Here is a 19,702-nt window from a genome sequence, read left to right on the forward strand (position 1 = left end):
GTCTTTCTTTTGTGACAAGAAGATTCAGTGAAAAAAACCCAAAACTTTGTTCACCTTCCAGACCTAGCTGCCTAGAAAGGCTTTGTGAAAAACACTATGGAAAACCATGCACCAAAATATTGATGATTTTTCTAAGGCCATCGTTTGCTGTAGTAAAACAATGAGGCTTATACAAGATGTATGAAAAACACGTTCATCTTCTCTTTTTCTTTAGAAGGATATTTGTATTGTGTAGAACACTATGATTATTATAGATGTAAAATATATAAATGATTATAGATTGAGAGGAACCTTTGAGGAAAGATGCTTGGGCAAAGAGGAAAGATGCTTGAGGAAAGAAAGCTACAACTTGAAGTATCTGTGTAATGATCAGAATATAAAAAAATATAGAAAACTCTTGGTGAACTCATGTTGACTACTCCTGATAACCTTCTTATCTTCCACTTGTTTGGAGATGATATTCAGAATAAACTGTTCCACCATCTTTCCAGGGATGGAGGTGAGGCTGACTGGCCTGTAGTTTCCTAGCTCCCTTTTTGAAGACTAGAGTGACATGGCTCTTCTCCAGTCCTCAGGCATCTCTCCCATTCTCCAATACCTTTCAAAGGTGATAGAGAGTAGATTGGCAATTACTCCTGCCAACTCCCTCAGCACCTGTGAGTGCATCTTGTCAGGGCCCATGGATTTGTGTGCACTGAGTTGGCCTAGATGTTCTCTGATCAGATCCTCAGTCAAGGGAAAGTCTTCCTTTCCCTAGACTCTCTCTCTTATCTCCAGGGTCTGTGAAGCCTGAGGGATACTATGAGCAGTAAAGACGGAAGCAAAGAAGGCATTCAGTTAACTCTGCCTTCTCAGTGTCCTCCACTACCAGGGGACACAGCTCATTCAGCAGCAGGCCCATCTTTCCTTTAGTCTTTCTTTTACTATTGACATACTTAAAAAAAAATATATAGTTTTAGTAAAAAAAAATACCTGAATGTATGTAATATTTATATGTTATTAAGTCTATTTGTAAAAAAAGAACTAGAATTTTTGCATGCCAATTGTCAAAAACACTTATTTTACAGCCTTTTACTTCACCACTTGATATTGGTGGCAGGTGGACAGTTGCACTACATAATTTTAGAGGTCTTTCCAATCTTAATGGCTCTGTGATTCTATGATTTGATGTTGATGTAAAAGCATGATAGTATAGCATACAAGGTCTTCTGACAAGAGCAGACTGTGATGCTCACATAAGGTTACAACTTCCAGGCAGGACTTGTAGTATAATTGACAGAAGAGATGAAACAGGCTCACTAAAGTAAAACAGTAATGCTCGAGTTTTGCATGTATTCTCCTGCCTTCTACTGGGTAAAAAGAAAATTGCTAGCCTGCGTTTTACAGGTTTCTCACTGATACTTGCCAGGAAGGCTGCAGCATCAACCATGATGCTACCACAGCATTCTGTTGTGGTTCATCAACACATGGATAACAATGGAGTTGCAATAATTAGCATATATTAAATAAATATAGCACATTGAACAAAGCTGTCCATTGTTTTAAGACTCAGTCTTTTCTCAGTTTCACCTTGAAAAAGAAAAGGGGTTGGCTAAATGCCACTCATAGCTTTCACAAAATTTTGACATCACTACTAAACAGAACATAAACAATGCATAAAGCATGAGAAACCTCGCATCAGGCAGTAACCATACATGAGGACTACCAACATACAGACTGATGGTCTAGCTGCCATAGGATGGAAAGACTTTAACATCTTTTATTGCTGTCTGTTTAAATATGTGTGTATTGGCTATTTGTGTGTAAACTGGAATGAATTTAGAAAACTGTTAATGCAGGTCATTTACAAATAATTCAACAAGAAATCAGGTAGCAGAAATGTAATTCACAAACAGAATGTTACAGAATCCAGTTCAGCCACAAGTCTTTAATCTCTACATAAATAAAAGCCTATGATAAAACAGCTCCAGACAGAAAGCACAGTGCAGTGCTAGCTCCCTTTTCCAGAACCCATACAGTTCTGATGTGCTTAAACTTAAGAGATCAAATTCCATTGTGGTTACAGAATAAGACAGAGTTGAGGGAAGAATCTGCATGTAAGTACGACTAAAAGCTATGTCCTGTATGATGAGGACCATGCAGTTACTCACTAATAATCTGTTTGTACCTGAGAGTAAATCAGGCACTTCCATGGATCTTTGTACTTCAGGTTGCATATGGATGTACTCTTACACAGAAACCACACATGGAATCACTTTAAAACAAGGCTGAGTTATTATGGGATTCTTTATGTTAATCATGTGTGGTACACATGCTAAGGAATTATGTCATATCTCATCACCTTGTATGTATGTGAAATATTGGACTTCTTTCAAGGCAGTGGTAAACTTAATTATATATACCTGCAAGATTTATGACACTATTTCAAGAAAAGGCTCATCGCTTTTCTTTCACTTTACTTCTACTCCAATAAATCAGTCATTAAAGGCAGGTACTCCTCAGTTATAAGACACCAATTTATAAATGTAATTTAAAACACAGAACTTCCACAGCATAAAGTAGAGGGCTATTCCACTGATGACCTAAAAAAAAGAACTAAATATAGAAAAAAAAATCCCTTTTCTAACTTTCCCATAAAGCCTCTCCTCATACTCCTAATATCAGCCATTGAACTGTATCGTATGCATGGCTTCATTCATGTCTTAGGTCAGTACTGAATTTTTACTACTTTGGGGCATAGAAACATTTGTCTATATTGTTCTGCAAATACAGAAGGGAGTACACAGTGCATGGTAGCTTGTTCAGGGTCCTACTTTCTCTTTCCTTAATGAGGTTCACTTGCATGCAAACAGATGGTAATTTGAACATGTTGAGTATACCAGAGAATTTAGAGAGCTGAAGAAATACTACAAATGGCTGTAAAAATAAGCAACAGGAGTCACAATTATATGAATATTGTAATTACTGTTCTGCTTATGCAATTGTAAGGTTTATTAGTTTAATTCAAAACTGAAAGCCAACCTGAAGAGTATACCATTTGAAGCATTACACTGATTCTGAACTACCTCTACCTACACCTCTACCATTTGAAACGATTTGGGGTTTGTTTTTATTCTCTTTTCAACATACTATATACTTAAAAGCATAATCTGGCTGCTTTCTCCTATTCTGCCTCCTTTCTCCCCATCCCCCAGCTTTTTCTTTCACTTTTACCATATCAAGTTGCTCAAACAAGTTCAGCACGGAGACAGCATGCACCTCCAAGGAGATCTTGCTTTAAACCTCCATGTGTTTGAGACCACAATAATGGCTCTCCCAACCTCAAAAACTCTCCTTGAGGCAAAGGAATGTTTTGCATCAAGACAGAGTGCCCTGAGAGCTTAGCAACAGCTTTGTGGGAAGGAAAAAAACATTTCTGTCCTATTTATTTGTAAAAAATACAGTATGCATATTCAAGTATTTTTCACGAGCCTGAAGGGTAACAGATTTCATAGTATAATATCTGCTCAAGGGCTTTATTTTAATGTAACAACAGATGGTTTTGCTTTTACTACAAAGCCTGTACTATTACTGACCTCGTCTTTGTCTTCAAAGGGATTACACCGATTAGATATCATTTTCTCTTCTAAATCAAACTGCTTCTTCTCAGAAGGAAGTGCAAAGATGGTCTGGCCCTGAGAAACCTCCAAGGTCAGGATATGCAGTGGGACTTACACTGCCTGCGGGTGCAGGGAAGGGGAGGCAATGACTACAGTATACTGCATCTTCAGCTTTTCCCTCCTCACTTTTCCATTATAATTTATTCCTCAAAATAATCGTAAATTGTATGAATATTCAAAATAAACTTCTAATTCAGAAATCAAATGAATAGTAAATAAGGCAGGCATCACAACAGCAACTCTGCAATCACTGACATCAATGACAGAGTGGCACGTGATCTCAGTGGTGCTGGGTTTTTGCACCCCCCAAATGTGGCTACTCACCTCTCTTTTCATCAACTGTAGATACTGCCTGGATTAAAAGCGGTGCGTTGGATTCAGTGTACTCCACAAACACCAGCAGCAGCTTCAGTGCTGTCTTTACCACCAGGCGGAACTAGAAAAAAAAAAGAGTGCGACTTGTCATTCAGCAAACCACAGCATTTCCAGATGTGCTACATGACACCAAGCAAGACACAAGCAGAGCAATCCAGATTTGATAGTAACACGTGGACAGAAAAGATTAAGCTGTGCCAGGACTAAAAACATGACAGGTAGCCATTTGGCTGAAAATTTCATCTACTTAGCAGTATTCTCTCAGGGAAGCCTCAGTAGTCAACAAATCCCACAAAAGCTTAACACTGCCACACATAATAAAAGACTGAACATCCCACCTATGCATGCTTATGACTATACCCAACATCTTTGTTCAAAGATTAATGTATGTGTAATCTAATAAACTAAGAATAAATATATTGCTGCTTCCCAACATAGTATTTGTTCCTGCATGACAGGATGATTTTCTCCTTATGGAGTCTTCTTTTTTTTAATGCTTTACTTACAGAATAAATTATAACATAAAACAATATTCACTACTTATACAACTCAGAAAAAACCGTCTTTAGCCTCTGATTATCCCTTCCTGTCACAGAATTTACTTAGATTTACTTAAACTGAGCACTCTGACAGTAAGGTTTCAAATTTAATTTGTACACTTCACACTAGAAATCAATAGCCAAACTCTATTGGTTTCTTTACAGATCCTATGTCTCCAGAGAGGACACGTGATTGTTAGGTAATTTTCTAAGTGCTGAGTAAGAGTTTTCAGGTATGTGCTTGGAATGATCAGGTTTGTGATAAAAATACACTTAAGGGAGTTCTCAATAAAAAACATGAAAAAGGAGGACTTCTAATAGACAGGGCTCTGCATGCCCAGTTGAGAGCAATATTACCAAGAGAACTGAATCTCGGTCAAATTTGTTGTGTCTTCTATTTACATCATGGGTTTAAAGACAAACTAAAAATGATACATCTTTGACCCCAGAAACACAATTCCCAATCCACTGTGATTGAATCAGTCTGGAAAAGAACAAGTAACAGTAAGTTCATTGCATTTCTGTGCTATATTACATTAGAACAAATCTAACAGCTTGTGAGAGTTTTAATGATATATAATGATACTAGTGTGGTTATTACTGTCCGTCACCACTGACAGATATGCATGCAGTCATGTAGAGATAAGCTACTCCCCAGAAAATCCCCATTTTTGTCTCATCATATTAAGCTGGTAGGATGCCTGAAATATAATCAATTAGTCATTAAGATTCCTCACCCACAAGAGGATGAAAAACATCATTATCCTGCATTGCTAACTGTTTCAGGTATACATATAAAGCTTCTACTAGTATTAAATAATTCCCATTTTCTTGTTTTGTTTTTACTCACAAAATAACTCTCAAAGAGGCAAGGAATCACAGCTAATGGTGATTGCAAACAGAAAATGAATATATATGCTAAAACAGACTTCAAGTGCAACAGGCACAACCTAAAGCTCCTGTGTTTGTGTTGCCACTCAGAGAGAGGTAGTACAGCTCAATTTAAGTTAATTAGCTAAAACGGAGCTTGCTGCTTACTGCTATAAACACCGAATTGAGTGTGAACAAAGGACCCAGGTATTTTCTTAGTTTCTCAAGTTTATCACACAAAATTGAGCTTAATGAACTGCAGAAATACTGCTAGCAATAGCTGTTTTGTTAGAAGTAGAACATTAAGTTTGCTTACTCAAACCACAGATTTTCAGGGTGGATGTAGGTAAAGGCACTCAGTGTGAAAAGGCAGTCTGCATGGCCACTGGCTTTGAAGAAAACTGCATTTAAAAAACAGTGTTTCCTGGTCAGTAGACAGAGGCATTTTTTGAGATACCTGTGGACACTCTTAGGCCTCCGTTCTGCTTTGGACACTCAGGGAAAGGACAAGGGCTACTCCAAAAGTAATGAATCCTATTTTATTATGTCGTTAACAACTTCCAAGGTGGATGTTGGTGGTATGGCAGTAGAGATTGAACCTTCCCACCAATATTCCTTTACATTCTGTTGCTGTGGGACAGATGGCAGCAGAAGGAGAGTCTGACAAAATGGCACGTGACATGGAAGGGTACATGCAAAGAAGGTGGGTCATTGAAATCCTCCATGTGGAAAAAATGGCACCCACTGACATTCATCAATGCTTGCTAGATGTTTATGGAGACCAAATAGTATCTGTTAGCACAGTGAGGCAGTAGGTGGTGTGTTTCAGCAACGATGCCATCATAACAGCTGTGAAACAGAGGGTCATCTCCACTGGTTTACTTTTCTATGAGCATGGCATGCAGGCTTTATGCTCATCACAGGCAAAAATGCATAGATAATGGTGATGATTATGATGAAAAATAGTATTTTGTAGTTGAGAATCTGCTCTATCAGACAGTGCTGCTGAGCTCTTTGTAGCTCTTGTACTTTCCATGGAAATAAATAGGAAGCATTACTTTTGGAGCACTCAGTGTACAAAACTAATACTGCTGTCCTAAACTAAACTGCACATCATCCACTCTCCAATGCTGAGACTTACTACCTGCTCACGACCCCACAGCCTTTTCACACATACTACAACTGGGGCTTTTAATACTGGTTAAACAACGCTTCCTAATAATAGTAGGCAATGACTGAGCAGCTGCTTTGCCCCTTAGAAAATGAAGTCTTCAGCCAATCAAAGTGAGATGACCAGATCTGATAGTCTGTCATCCCCAGATGCAAAGAGAGCCCAGAGCCTTATGTGCTCACACTAAAATGAAAACCTATTTATCCAGTAGGGCAACAATAAGTCTGACAGACTTGTACCAGGGGTACTTGTTGCCAAAATCTGTGTGAAATCTTGATTTTGTTCCATCACCTCCGAAGCAATGATTCCTTCATGACCCTGTGGGCTTGACCTGTCTGTAGCAGCATACGCAAACCGTTGCTGACACTTTAAGAGTTAGTTTTCACAATGGGAAGTGTTTCAACAGTTTCAATGAATAACGAGAAAGACTGTTTCACAACTTAAAAAAATACCAGAGGTATTCAGAAAGTTTCCATTTGTGATTAATTACTGTGACTTTCAAAGTGGGAGATCTTTAAACCTTTCTTCACAAGTAATTACAAAACACATTTGCTGCACACATCTTTTCAATTATTTCAATAGTAAACAACTATTTTTGTAAATAAAATAACTGCAAATCTCAATCCAGGGAGATTATTTAACAGAAAAAAAAAAAGAACAGGAAATCACTGATGTTCTTGCTCTCGTTTGTGAAATCATTAAAGTTTTTGCCAGTCACTGGTATTATTTTATTTTAAATAATGTACACAGATGGCACAGTAATGGGAACAATAAAAATAAGTTTCCTATTTTATCTCTAATCATTTGAATTACTGTTAAAACCTTACTGAAGGTTTTTAAGATGATTTCTGGGATCTACTGGACTCTTAATAGCAAAGACAGACTCCTGAATCAGTTTCAGCAGAGTCACTCTTCTCTTAAAATCTGCTGGGCAATCACACTTGGTTTGCTCAGGATCAAATGTAAGAGCAATAAGGGAGGCAAAGATACACTTCACTAGCTCAAAACAAACAACCTTCTCCAGAAAACCCAAAACACCAACACCCTGATATGACCACTTTGCAAACATTTGTTGTTGTGATTAAATCCAAATTTCCACTCTAAATATCACTGCTTGGTTAAAAAGATAAATAAATTAATGAATAAAATAAAAGGCTCACTGAAGCAAGATGGATATCCACTGGCATAGTAAAGTGATATTCAAACCATTCTGGAAATAAATCAGGATTTCTGAATTTTATAGCATTGACATACCAAAACCTTCTTAAAAAAAGTTAGAAAAGAAAGCCGTACTATGTTTTTGTATCATTTGCAAGCCAATTTAGAGACAGGAAATGATGTGAGCATCTTTTGGCTAAAGATAAAATGTAGCCAGCATTGTAAAGGGAAGAAGAAAAATTATAAACATTTTTCCTCTGTCTTGCTTTATGTTATACAGTGAAGTTTGGCAGTCCCTTTCCTTTTTATCTCTTCACGTATAGACAATTGGATATGTGTTACAGGCCCAGCCAAACACACTATGTAGCAGACTGCAAAATTAATGTCCATGGAAGGGTTTGTCCCATCCATAAATTATTCGTTATAAAAAAAGTTACATTTGTTAAAACTGGATTTAAATTTGATGTATATTTTCGAAAAGGAAGTTAAAACACAACTGATTAAACTCAGTATTTCACTCAGGGTTATGCAGTTGCTTTGGATTTACAACATTCAAATTTAAAGAAGAAATAGGCATCCAATTATTCACTAATGATTTACTATGGCCAAATGACCTGAGGCCTAATTCCAGCACGGACTCAGCCTAATATGCCACATACTCATCACATTGATATGATACAAGCAGGCAGAAGTGACAATGAAGTAACAAGCAGCATAAGAAGTGCCACCCCAGCTGGTGAGAGGTGAATGGAAAGTTGAAAATCCCTCTTGCTTGCAAGATGTCAAGATTCACAGTGCTGTGTAAACAGTCTGAAAGAGTCCCAACTGCATCTGCATTTCTGCTCAGTTTCATGTTTCACAGCAGGACAAAACTACAAACTAGTCAGAAGAGGAGGAAAAACCTTTCTGGACAGGAAACAAGCTGCTGGTCCAGGAAATAACTATAAAGGACCCCATCCTTACTCAGATGACCTAAAATTTGGACTAAAATCTGAAAGTCTTATTCATATAAACCCCAGGTTGTACTTCAAATTGATTTAAGGCATTCTAGCAAGAACCAGGCTTGAGACACTTGGAAAAACCTGCCTTGGCATTTGGTGCAAGATCACCAAATGGAGGCTAAAAGAGCTTTAGGCTAACCACTTTGGACAGCTTCATTTAGAACCTCTCTGGAGCAAGTAAATGTATATGCAAGGAAGATTAAGGCAATAATCTTTGAACTATTTTAAAATATTATTATTGTCATTAAACGTAAATGTCTAGTTTCAAAACACAAACACACACAAGTACTTCTTTAACAAAATGGAGCAGTGAATAGAGATGGCTGCAGTAAGAAGGTCCTCTAACTTTAGCCCATGTTTCAACCCAAGGTTATTATGCCTACTGGTATATCTTTCAGAATATTCCATGACAAAAATGGTAATCTAGATGCAAACGACTACAATACAACTAGAAAATACCTCATAACATTAAAGTTGTATGTCTTAATTGATTAATTTTTTTCTTCCAGTGAAGCCAACAAAGCTGTACATGCTACTAACTGTAGTATGAGCCCCTCTCCCAAACTAATTTTAAATTCAGCCAAAAGCTTCAAGTCTGAAGTAAAGTATTTATTAAAATGGAAGTATACAGGAATTTCCAATTATGCTGTACTCATAGAACAAATTGTTCAAAATATTTTCTTTCAGTTTCAATTTACATGACATTAAAGTTTATTATTTATTTAAAATTTGCTGTCCTTTCTCCCTTGCAATGTAGATACACAGCAAAGAGGTTTCTCCTATTTAAGACTTTGATGTTTAGATAGAAATCAAAAGATAACTGGTCAATGTAACATAGGGTCTACCTATAAAAGAAATATTCATCATCTTAAACTCTTGTCAATATTACTTAAATGTGTTTAACCTATTTTGTCCATTCTCTGAGACTTAATCTTTTTTTGGCTACATGTCTTTTCAGTGAGAAGGTACTGTTAACTGCTGCTGGTAAAGAGAAAGCGTCAGGGTTATATCTGAGTTCAGAGAATAAACTTCTTGTCCCAAAGGAAGATCTTACAAACAACTGAAGGAGGAAAAAAAAACCCACATTCTAGACCTTTCCTAGCAGGTAAGAAGTTGTGCTACACTATTTTAATTTGTGATAAAGAAAAAAAATATTGAGCTTGGTGGAATTTTAGGAAAATTCTAGTTCAGAGGGACCTAGCCCCACAACCTTCTCATCTGAGCTGAATAAGTCCAGCTCCCTCTCCTCGTATATCACATGCTTGTGGTAAATCCACTGGACTTGCTTTACTAGGTAAATATCTTTTTTTTTTGCAAGACTGCTGAACTCCAGATGTAGTCCCACCAGAATCAACAGGGAAGAATTACTTTCTTCGACTACTTTCTACATTGCCACTAAACCTGGATGTAGTTGGCCTTCTTCAACACAAGGACACATTACTAATTCTTGTTTAAATTCATATTGTCCTATTCAGAACAGGTAGATAGAATTCATTGGTGTGATGCTAAAAGGTATAAATGTAATTCTCCCTGTATTTAAGAAAAGCTAATTGTACTCAGGAATGCTAGAGGTTTTGTTTGTTTGTTTGTTTTTTAAGCAAATGAGTACACAAGATGTTTATCAAAAAGTTAGATATGTATTTCTCTGAAGAATCTCACAAGATCAGCATGGACAGCATTGAATTCTGACTTCAAGCGTGATGACAAGATATTTTGAAGGCAGTAATGTCTTTTTATATGTAAACTTTGAACCAGCTGGAAATATCATCACAACGTTAGAGAAATCTATGCCTGAACAAGAAAGGCCCTACAAATCAGCAACATACAGCACCCTGAAGTCCAAGCTTTGTTACTCATTCATAGCACTTTTAGCCTACTTAGAATGAAGTTTAAGTAAGCTTGCAATCTACTAGCAAATATCAGGCAGATATACCCTTCATCTCTGTCAAGATGAAAAATCCTATAAATGTAGATGAGAGATGCTCAAAAAATATCAATTAAACAGTCTCTTCATTCAGAATGTTCCTTTAAGCTTTTCTCCCTGTCGATCATGTAGTAGTAGGGATGGCAGAGAAATGCATGCATTTACTATTCTTAAAATGAAATTTCTCAGAACTTTTTAAATGTACTGGATAATGATTATAAGGTCTGTGCACTGTTACATACGTGGCATGTATCTGCCATTTATCTGTGGTGAGAATTCTGACATGAAGAGAAAGAAGGCTATTAAAAAGAAATTCATCTGGCTTACCAACAAAAACACTGAGATGAGCAAGTAGTGATTATTTACTGGTCAACTGAAAAAAAAAAAAAAGGCTCATGCCTGGAAATGATTATTTATATCATCAATCATAGTCCAGAAGCAGAAGGGGGAAAAATGAAAAAAATCTGTACACAGTAGCGAGCAATTCATGCAACAAATCAAAGCATTATTATAGGCCAATACAGCCTTCAGATGAAGACATGAAATTCTGATGGGAGCTTTAAAAGACTATTTTGAGGGTGAAAGCTGTCCCTATATTAAGCCATTTATACTGAACAAAGGAAGTAACTGTATTTTTATACAGCAATCACCACATCATATACAGGTTGAAAAAAAAAAAAGCTAAACATTTCAGAACCTAGAATGAGATAGGAAAAGATAGGATAGATATGGGTCACTGGGTGTTTCTACCTCTTGCTTTTTGGAATGATCTTCCAGTAAGATGGGGAAGTGATTTTCTCATCCCATGAAACAATCAGAAATTACGCTTTTCTGAGACGACATACAATTTTATAAGGACAATCACACACAGTGAGAGAACTGTCTCAAAATTACATATAGTTATTCAGCAAGAAAGGAGGAGAGGACAGAACCTGGCAATTACAGGTCACTACAGGATCAAACTCCACTATCAGGTGACTCTTGAGATGGTGTCAGCACACTTCTGTTTCATTGGCCCAAATCATAAAGCCATTAGGTTTTCCCTGATTTTGAATGTCTTTCTCCTTCTACCGTTCAGAAATTTCTGAAAAGCAAATTCTGTTAAAACTCATGCTAGCATGAAATGTATTACTTTTTGATAAGGAATAAGTATTTTTCTTGTTTATTCTTTCTTCTACAAACATGTACCTCAAATAGTTTACATACATAGCAATGGTTTTCTAGAATTTTTATGTTAGGGATTATAGAATAAGACTATCTAGTAAAGTCTATTCCTTTCATTTGATAACATAACCTCTGCTGTCACATAGGAAACTAATCCTACACAAAAACAATCAAACAAAACCAAAATAAACATGAAAAAAACAAATATACCTGAACTATTAAATAATTTATGCCATTCTAATGCAACCTAGCATTTTGAAACATACTAACAAGTCAATTTTTCAGAAGTTATTGCAAGTGCATAACCTATAGTGCAGGTCTACAGGTCACAAAGAAAGTAGCTAAAGAGTACAGCTCACATTTTAAACAAGAGTGGTGTTTAGGAATCAGTCACGCCATTCAATAAAATGAACAATTCTGGTAAGTAGAACAAATGAAAAATAATCTTGTTTCTCTTGAACATTACACTGATAAACTGTTCAGCAACAGATAGAGCAGAGATATTCATGTATTGATACTAAATAAGAAAATATATGAAATCACAAGTAATCATAACTCCACATAACACATAAATTTGCAAACGAAAATTTAACCATTGAGCACTGTTGAATTATTTACATGAACTGAGTGTGTGTCTACTTAAGAGAAACATGACTATGACCATTTAGCATCTGTTTTTTGTTTGTTTGTTTGTTTTTGTTTTTTTATTTTCCTTCTTTTAATGAGAGAAGTTGAGTGTAGCATGCTGAGCCTTTCCACCATCTCTTTACACTGATATATGGCTAGCCTTGAACTATGCTGTCCTCAACAGATGTTCTTTGGGCTGAACCTCTGGCAACAGGAAAGGTTTGAGAGAATGGCAATTTCAGCAACTTCTTTTCCTTGGGCAGGGCCAAGTTGATATTTCCTTAGCTGTGTTCCAAAAAAACGTGGAGAGGAAAAGATCTTTTAGGAACTTAATAACAGACAGGACTTTCTCTTAATTCTCTTCTCCAAATCCCTTTCAAATCATATTATCTTAGTTTCCATTATGCAGCTGAGTAGTACCATTGTAGTTTGTGAACGCATCTGACGTTAATACAAGGTCACTGTACTCAAGACAAAAGCAAATCAATTTTAAAAAGAAAAGAGACTAAGACTGTTTCAACTTCATAATACTAAGATGATACCAATATGCTACTTATCTCATGCTTTGCAATTAAGAATCTGAAAGATATCTACAATTAATCAAGTGAATCAATAGTAATATGAAGCAGGCAGTGATTCAGTACATTTTACCTCTGGAAAACATTTAAACACTGAGAAATTCTAGAAGGCATGTGAATGATGTAACATTGCTTTCTATCCATTTTTTAAGCCTCCAAATAAATAGTGGAAACAGTGTGTTTTCAAAAATATTTTTAATTCCAAATGCTGGCTTTTGACTTAAGATGAAATCACTGCTGTATCATTTTTTGAGGGATTAGAAACTATTTAGAGGAAATCACTTGCTCCACATCAATTATCTGTACCAAATCACTACCACATCACTTCACCATCTCCTAACATAGCCAGACATCTGATTTCTACAAACTGCCTCGTAGGTGATGCTAAAGAGAACTTCCTCATGACACAAGCCTCAATTTTTCCACATATTTGACATGAGAAGCAGCATCTCATGTGAAGCTGAAGCTTTCCTCCTATGTACAAAGCAGCTCAAGTGGATCTCAGAGGTGATCCTGTCCCACCCTGAGAAACTTATCATCATTGAAATGTGTGGCTCTGCTGAGCTATGACTGAAGCCAGAGGTAAACACAGAAATAAGTATTAAAGTACTTTCAGTCTCTTTATAAAATTAAACCCAGACAAACCCACAATAATCATGAAGAGTACTCCATTTTCATTTTACCTTCCTTAGACAGCCATGCTATCTCTTTCACTCTCTATTTGTAGACTAACTCTTCCCTCTATGACATCTTCCCATTGAATTCAGTCATACTTGCCAGTAATGCAGAGTTACATTCTTCAGTAAATTGCAAACTGCATTAGAAGAGACCCCAAGTTGGTGATCCTTTCAGACAAAAGCGTGCCATTTTGAAGGGAAGCCAGATAGAAGATTGGTTTTCATGTATGTTCCCATCAGCCACAGCATGTGGAGGCAATGGTACAGAAAGGACACACAACAGAATTGATGGGATCAGGAGGGTGTGGGATGGGAAGGAAAAGCCAAGGAAAGAGAAGATAAAAAATAACAATTTGCTTCATTAATTACCGCTCATGAAATAACTTGCTAGTTAGTGGCCTTGATGATGTCCTGTTTAAATAATATCAAGGTTGAGTTCAAAGGTTCTAAGGGAAAAAAAAAATTGAGTCTCTAAGTACAGTGGAAAACTACTCTGTTATTATTCTGTGGTTTTATGCACGTGAAATTTGTTCTTTCAACAGCTCCATTAAAAAGTACTTACATTAAATACCAAAACTATGGCTAGGTTTAAGTAACTTCACCTGAAAACCCCTGTAAGTTTAATGATATGGTTGGCAGTCCTTTACTGACCCTGCGCAATCTCACAGACAATATATTTCAATTAAAAGAGAAAAAAGAAAAAAAGGAAAAGCAAAAAGGGAAAATAAACTATATATAAAACGTATGAAAGTGGTTAAAGGCAATGTATTAACAGTTCTCGATGTTTAATATGTTCTCCATTACAATACTTTAAGCAAATAATTGTTGAAAGGGACCTCTAGAGATCACCTAGTCCCCCTACCAGGCACTTTGAAAAGCAAAATACTAGTGGTTTGAACTTCTGAAACAATAAAATCATTGAAAGAACAAGTATCATACATAAAGCTATAGAAAAAAACTACTGCAAACCCTACTTGAATGAATAACTAATAAAATAAAACTACAGAAAGGATATGCATTCCACTTATTACTGGAACACTAAGATCAATAGTGTTACACTTTATGTATGTACTGAACATTTTTCTCTGTTCTCAACCTTCTAAGTATTATCAGACACAAAAAGGAACCCAGAAGCAGTGCTTTGACTGCAAAACCAGACTCATTTATTTACCTTTGGACAACTTTCCAAATAAAATTAAAGAATAAAGCTGAATTCTGAGGAGCATAGATAAATATCAAAAGCAGTTGTATTTTTCCAGCAATCACCACCTATTTGTCACAGCTTTCCCAGGCATAAAGCTAAGGTTCACCCCTTCTGTTCTTCAGGCTGCATTCCTGAAACTTATTTTTTTTATATTTGAAAATAAAAAAAAAAAAATTTAGAGGCAGGACAGTGCTCTTGCTAGTGTTACAAAAGGCATATATATGGGTATACATTGCAAATACACTTATATTTGATATATATGCAAATAGATGAATTTGAAAATTAAAGAAAATTTATCACAATAACTTTCTAATTTATTTTTCAGTTTATATCTAATAGAGTAACAGACTTGCAGAATACCATGCCTACGCTGCAAACTCATTATGAAGTCTTAAAATTAAAACAGACTAAGATTTTTCATTAAGTAAATCCTATATCACTTTCAAAAACAAAATGAGAAATATCATAAGAATCTCTTCAGATAAAGATGTACTGAGGTTTCCACACAAGGAAATGATGTAATTTCTCTGCCTCAAGCTATCTTCCTCTCAGTTCTGTCAGATAAGCTCCTCACACTCAGTCTCTCACTTGCTACAGCAAATTAAACACATCAAGATGAGTGCTTGCTTTTCAATCAAGCAAAGAAGAAAGAGGTACAAAGACAACAGTCAGAGTCTCCTATTAGGATAACAAAAAGAGAAAAGTTTCTATAAATCAGGTGATGTGGTAAAAGCTTTGCAAGCCTGACTTGGGGTTAACTCTAATTACAGTGCTGTTCACTTGTGGTCTGAAGGTTGGCAGATTAGAGAACATCAGCCTCAGCTTCATCAGCCTCCATCAGAGGACTCTTGATATCCACATTCATTACCATGCCCATCTCCCAACCTGTAGTTACTGAAAACAAATATCTTTGTTACAATATATAAAAAAAGATATTTTTTTTTCTCCAAAGCATGACACATAAATACATGAATACTACTTTGGGGGATTGGATGTGATTAAATGATAATAACTGCATCAAGAACACCAGCAAATAAATGGAGACCTCTGGATATCATATTATAAAAGCCGTCCTTTTACAAAGCCTGGCATCTTCAACTTAATTTCTTTCCAACTTTTTATCTCACATCCATAACACCTCTCCAACACACACATATCAAAATGGGTATCAGGATGTCAAAAAAAGATCAATAACAGTTTTTACTTCCACCAGGTCACAATGATCATGTAACTTTGGCATAACAGAACAGTTCTATATGCATTAAGACTCGGATGCCCACAGAGAAGTCCAAGATGTTCACAAATCACATGAAGATAATTCTTACAAAAAAGAATAGAACTTAAAATAACAAACAGCAATATAATGAGATGGCTGAAATTAAATTGCTTTCTTTTGGGATTAAAAGGGGTTGATATTACTACAGGTCTGTAGCTATCAAAGTACTGAGAGGTTTTCAGCAGCAGTAACCAGGACAGGGGAGCAAGATGGCAGAGCAGTGGAACCCAGACTATAATGAACTTGAACCTGAGAATGAAATATTTTTGATCAAGCTACTGCTTGGGCCAAAGATTGGAATTTACAGTGACATTATTTAACATGCGTAACAGTTTCATTATTGGCAGAAGGAAATGTATTTGTGGTGTAGTATCTTAGAACTATTTAGCATCTGGGACTTGAGTAACTTTTAGCCAAATAATTGCCACAGTCATTCAAAGAGCTGAACCACAGAAGCATGAGATCATAATCAGCAATGATTTGACTTGCATCATAGATCATTTTGAGGCTGTTGTTTCAGTTCTTTGGACACAGTAGAGACAGAAAAGTAGGAGAGAAAGAAGAAAAAAACCCAAATTAATAAAACAAAACCACTCAACCCTTACTTTTTCCTGAAATAACCGCAACTGATTACTTCCACTTTCTTCTGAAGTCAAGAGTTAGTGCCGGCAAAATCAGTAGATACAACAATGCCCTAATGAGGGGCAGCAGTTCACAAAGGCAGTAAAACAAACTGCTGCCTAACGTGATCCCTTGTATCTCAGAAAGCTAAACTGAAATGCACTGTGGTAGCTGTGTAATGTCTGATGGGAATGGTTCCTATGTATTTAGCCAAAGGAAATGTAATTGAGATTTGACCCTTTCAACTCAGATGAGTATTATTTTTGAAAATGCAAGTTCAGTAAGAGTAATAAAATCACACTGAACTCTTATTTTTTGTGTTATTTTTTCCTAATTTTAGAAAATATTTCCCAGTAGGCTTCCATAGCACTTGACAAAGAATATTTACTTAAGCATCTAAATAGTTTCATAAATGGAAGTATCAAAGAATAACTGTGTGAAGGGTATGAAAGATATTACATTGATCATAAGCGATCATAGAAATACCTGAAAAAGTAGTTTTCTCTATTTTCCTAGGTACTGCATAGGCACATTTCCTTTAATAAAAGTAAAATGTCTCACAATATCTGAAAGCCAAAATATTTTATATGTCCACATATGGATTTAGTTGTATAGTTCTTGGCTCTGAATAATAATAATCATAATAAAAACGTTTTCCCAATGCTATAGAGTAAATTAAGAGTCTTGATAGCCAGTCCCCTGTTTTAACCAGGAAAATAAGATCTCAGAACCTGGAACAGAATGGATTTCCACCCTAATGCCAGAAATCTCTCTGTACTACTTCTGAGTAGTAAAGCAGATCTGCCTTCATGTATAATGCCAAATTCAAAAGCTCTGCAAGATGAAAGTCCCGCAACTCCTTTCCCTTCTTGAGTCTTATTTACTATAACCTGTATCTGCAACATAATTCATAGGATAATCAGTGCACCCCTGACTATTTCCTTGGAGAACCTAGGTAGTTTCCCACAAGTAGGCATTTCCATTAGGGGGCATAATGGAGGCTAAAATGCAATTCAAGGCAGACAGAGGAGAAAAAGTAATCAAGTATCAAAAGAAAGGTGATAGGTTCAAATATGCTACAATTTCACGAAGAAATACTTCATATTTTGCAGTCCAAAATTAATCTCACATTCTGGTTTCCCTCTAGGACAATGCTCTTACAAACAGAGGCTGCCAGCAGCTTCAGGTTAACTATTCTCTAACACTTTTTCCCCAGCTGCAGTGGGTGGAACCATGCCGTGAACCCAGTACTCTTCAAAATCTGTACTCTGACAATATTTTTCAGCAGGAAGCTGGGCAGCTGAGATCCTGGTGCTTTGAACTAATACAGACAAGAACATAAACCTATGCAACACAATTAATAACACCACCATTCTGATTAAGCTAGGCGTTTTAAAAATTACTTGGTGCCAAAAATCACAAGTCCCAAGCAAAAACAAAACCTAAAACTGAAGATCTCTTCCATTGAATATACACAGGGATTAACTAGATGCATTTGGCTACAAAGCTAACAGCTGCATGAGGGAATGACAGAGAACCTCATTTTAAATAAGTGCCTTGAGCTACACGTAAGGTGGAATCATAATTTGAAACTGTACTCTAATGATTTGCTAAACTTTGTATTCTATCAGACTTTTCCTCGATCTATTAATATCCATCTGTACCTAATGATGTCTGCTAGGTGGTGCTGTGGGATGGCTTTTCTAATGCAGAGAAAGCACGCTTCTTTTTCCTCCTGTACTCACTGATGCTCATTTATTCCCCTTCAGCATCAGAACAGATGCAGTCTTTTCCACTTCTCACTTCCACAGGGCATAGCTACCTACTACAAAAGCTTTAGAAGGTAACCTCCTGGAAGTACAGGTAACTGAAAGGAGGCTGCTTTAGGGTTCATCCTCATTCTGTAACTGAGAACTGTCAGGACTCTATCAGCACCCTAACATTCATAATATTATACGTGGTGCAAACTACGATAGAACTATTCATGTCAAAACGCTGTGTTAATGACCTGTAGGTAAAGGCAAATTGCTATCCTTATCTGTCTGCATGGTGATGTCTGTCACATCTGTTCCACATAATACTGTAAAGATGACAAATAATCCTGACTCACTCTTTTGAGCAAAAAGGAAGAAAAGCAGAATGACCTGTAGTATTAACTACATCAAGGGATGATGCTTGCACTGTAAAACTTGCATTCAGCTTTTGGACCTTGTCTCATGACCCAGTTCCTTGATCTGTTCTCTATGTATTTGCTATTCCTGCACAAAGCCCACAACAGTAAATTATAACAGTAACTTCTTCGATATACCCTGCAGTTTCTACTTAATAAACTGGTATTTTCTATCTTATACATTACTCTGAAATTAGATCGTCCAATTGGCAGAAACAAAGCTTGGTCATTCACCTCCTCATTGCATCTTCTCTGCCAGAAGGCAATAGAAAGGAAATCGGAAAGGATACTGTAGAGGATGAGTGATGAATTTTAGAGTTATCAGGACTCTACAGAACTTTGACACCAATCTTGCTATCAGACATTCAGCTCCTACAAACTGTCATCTGAGCAAATCACCAGGCAGTGTAGATCTAGAAGCAACCTCACTTTCAGAAGGTCCACCCTGTCTTTCCCCCCAGCAGCCACACTGAAGTCTTAATATAGCAGATTCTATAGCTCCCCTATGCATGAATGAGCAGCCTAACAGACAACTAAGGATGAGAATGTGTACGTGGAAAGGTTGACCACAGTAAGGAAGACAAAAAAAATGAAGTGGCCTGAGTGCTTGCAAACCACTGAGAGTCACATTAAAGTTCTACTATCAGAGACACAGAGAAGAAAGTCTGAAGAAATGGAATTCTGTTCA

At 36.5% G+C, this 19,702-nt stretch overlaps 1 protein-coding gene across 8 annotated transcripts in view; it reads right to left on the reverse strand.

Moving 5' to 3' along the window:
* Positions 1 to 19,702, reverse strand: part of FHOD3 (formin homology 2 domain containing 3) — a 356,118-nt gene that overhangs the window by 112,487 nt on the left and 223,929 nt on the right. For all 8 annotated transcript variants that reach the window (XM_065752844.1, XM_065752840.1, XM_065752839.1 and 5 more), the window contains exon 7: positions 3,984 to 4,095. In XM_065752844.1, the coding sequence (XP_065608916.1) occupies positions 3,984 to 4,095 (112 nt within the window). The remainder of the gene's footprint in view (positions 1 to 3,983; positions 4,096 to 19,702) is intronic.

This window comes from Cyrtonyx montezumae, unplaced genomic scaffold (assembly GCF_038088225.1).
Source record: "Cyrtonyx montezumae isolate F1298 unplaced genomic scaffold, pur_monq_1.0 scaffold_8, whole genome shotgun sequence".
NCBI classification, from domain to species: Eukaryota; Metazoa; Chordata; class Aves; order Galliformes; family Odontophoridae; genus Cyrtonyx; species Cyrtonyx montezumae.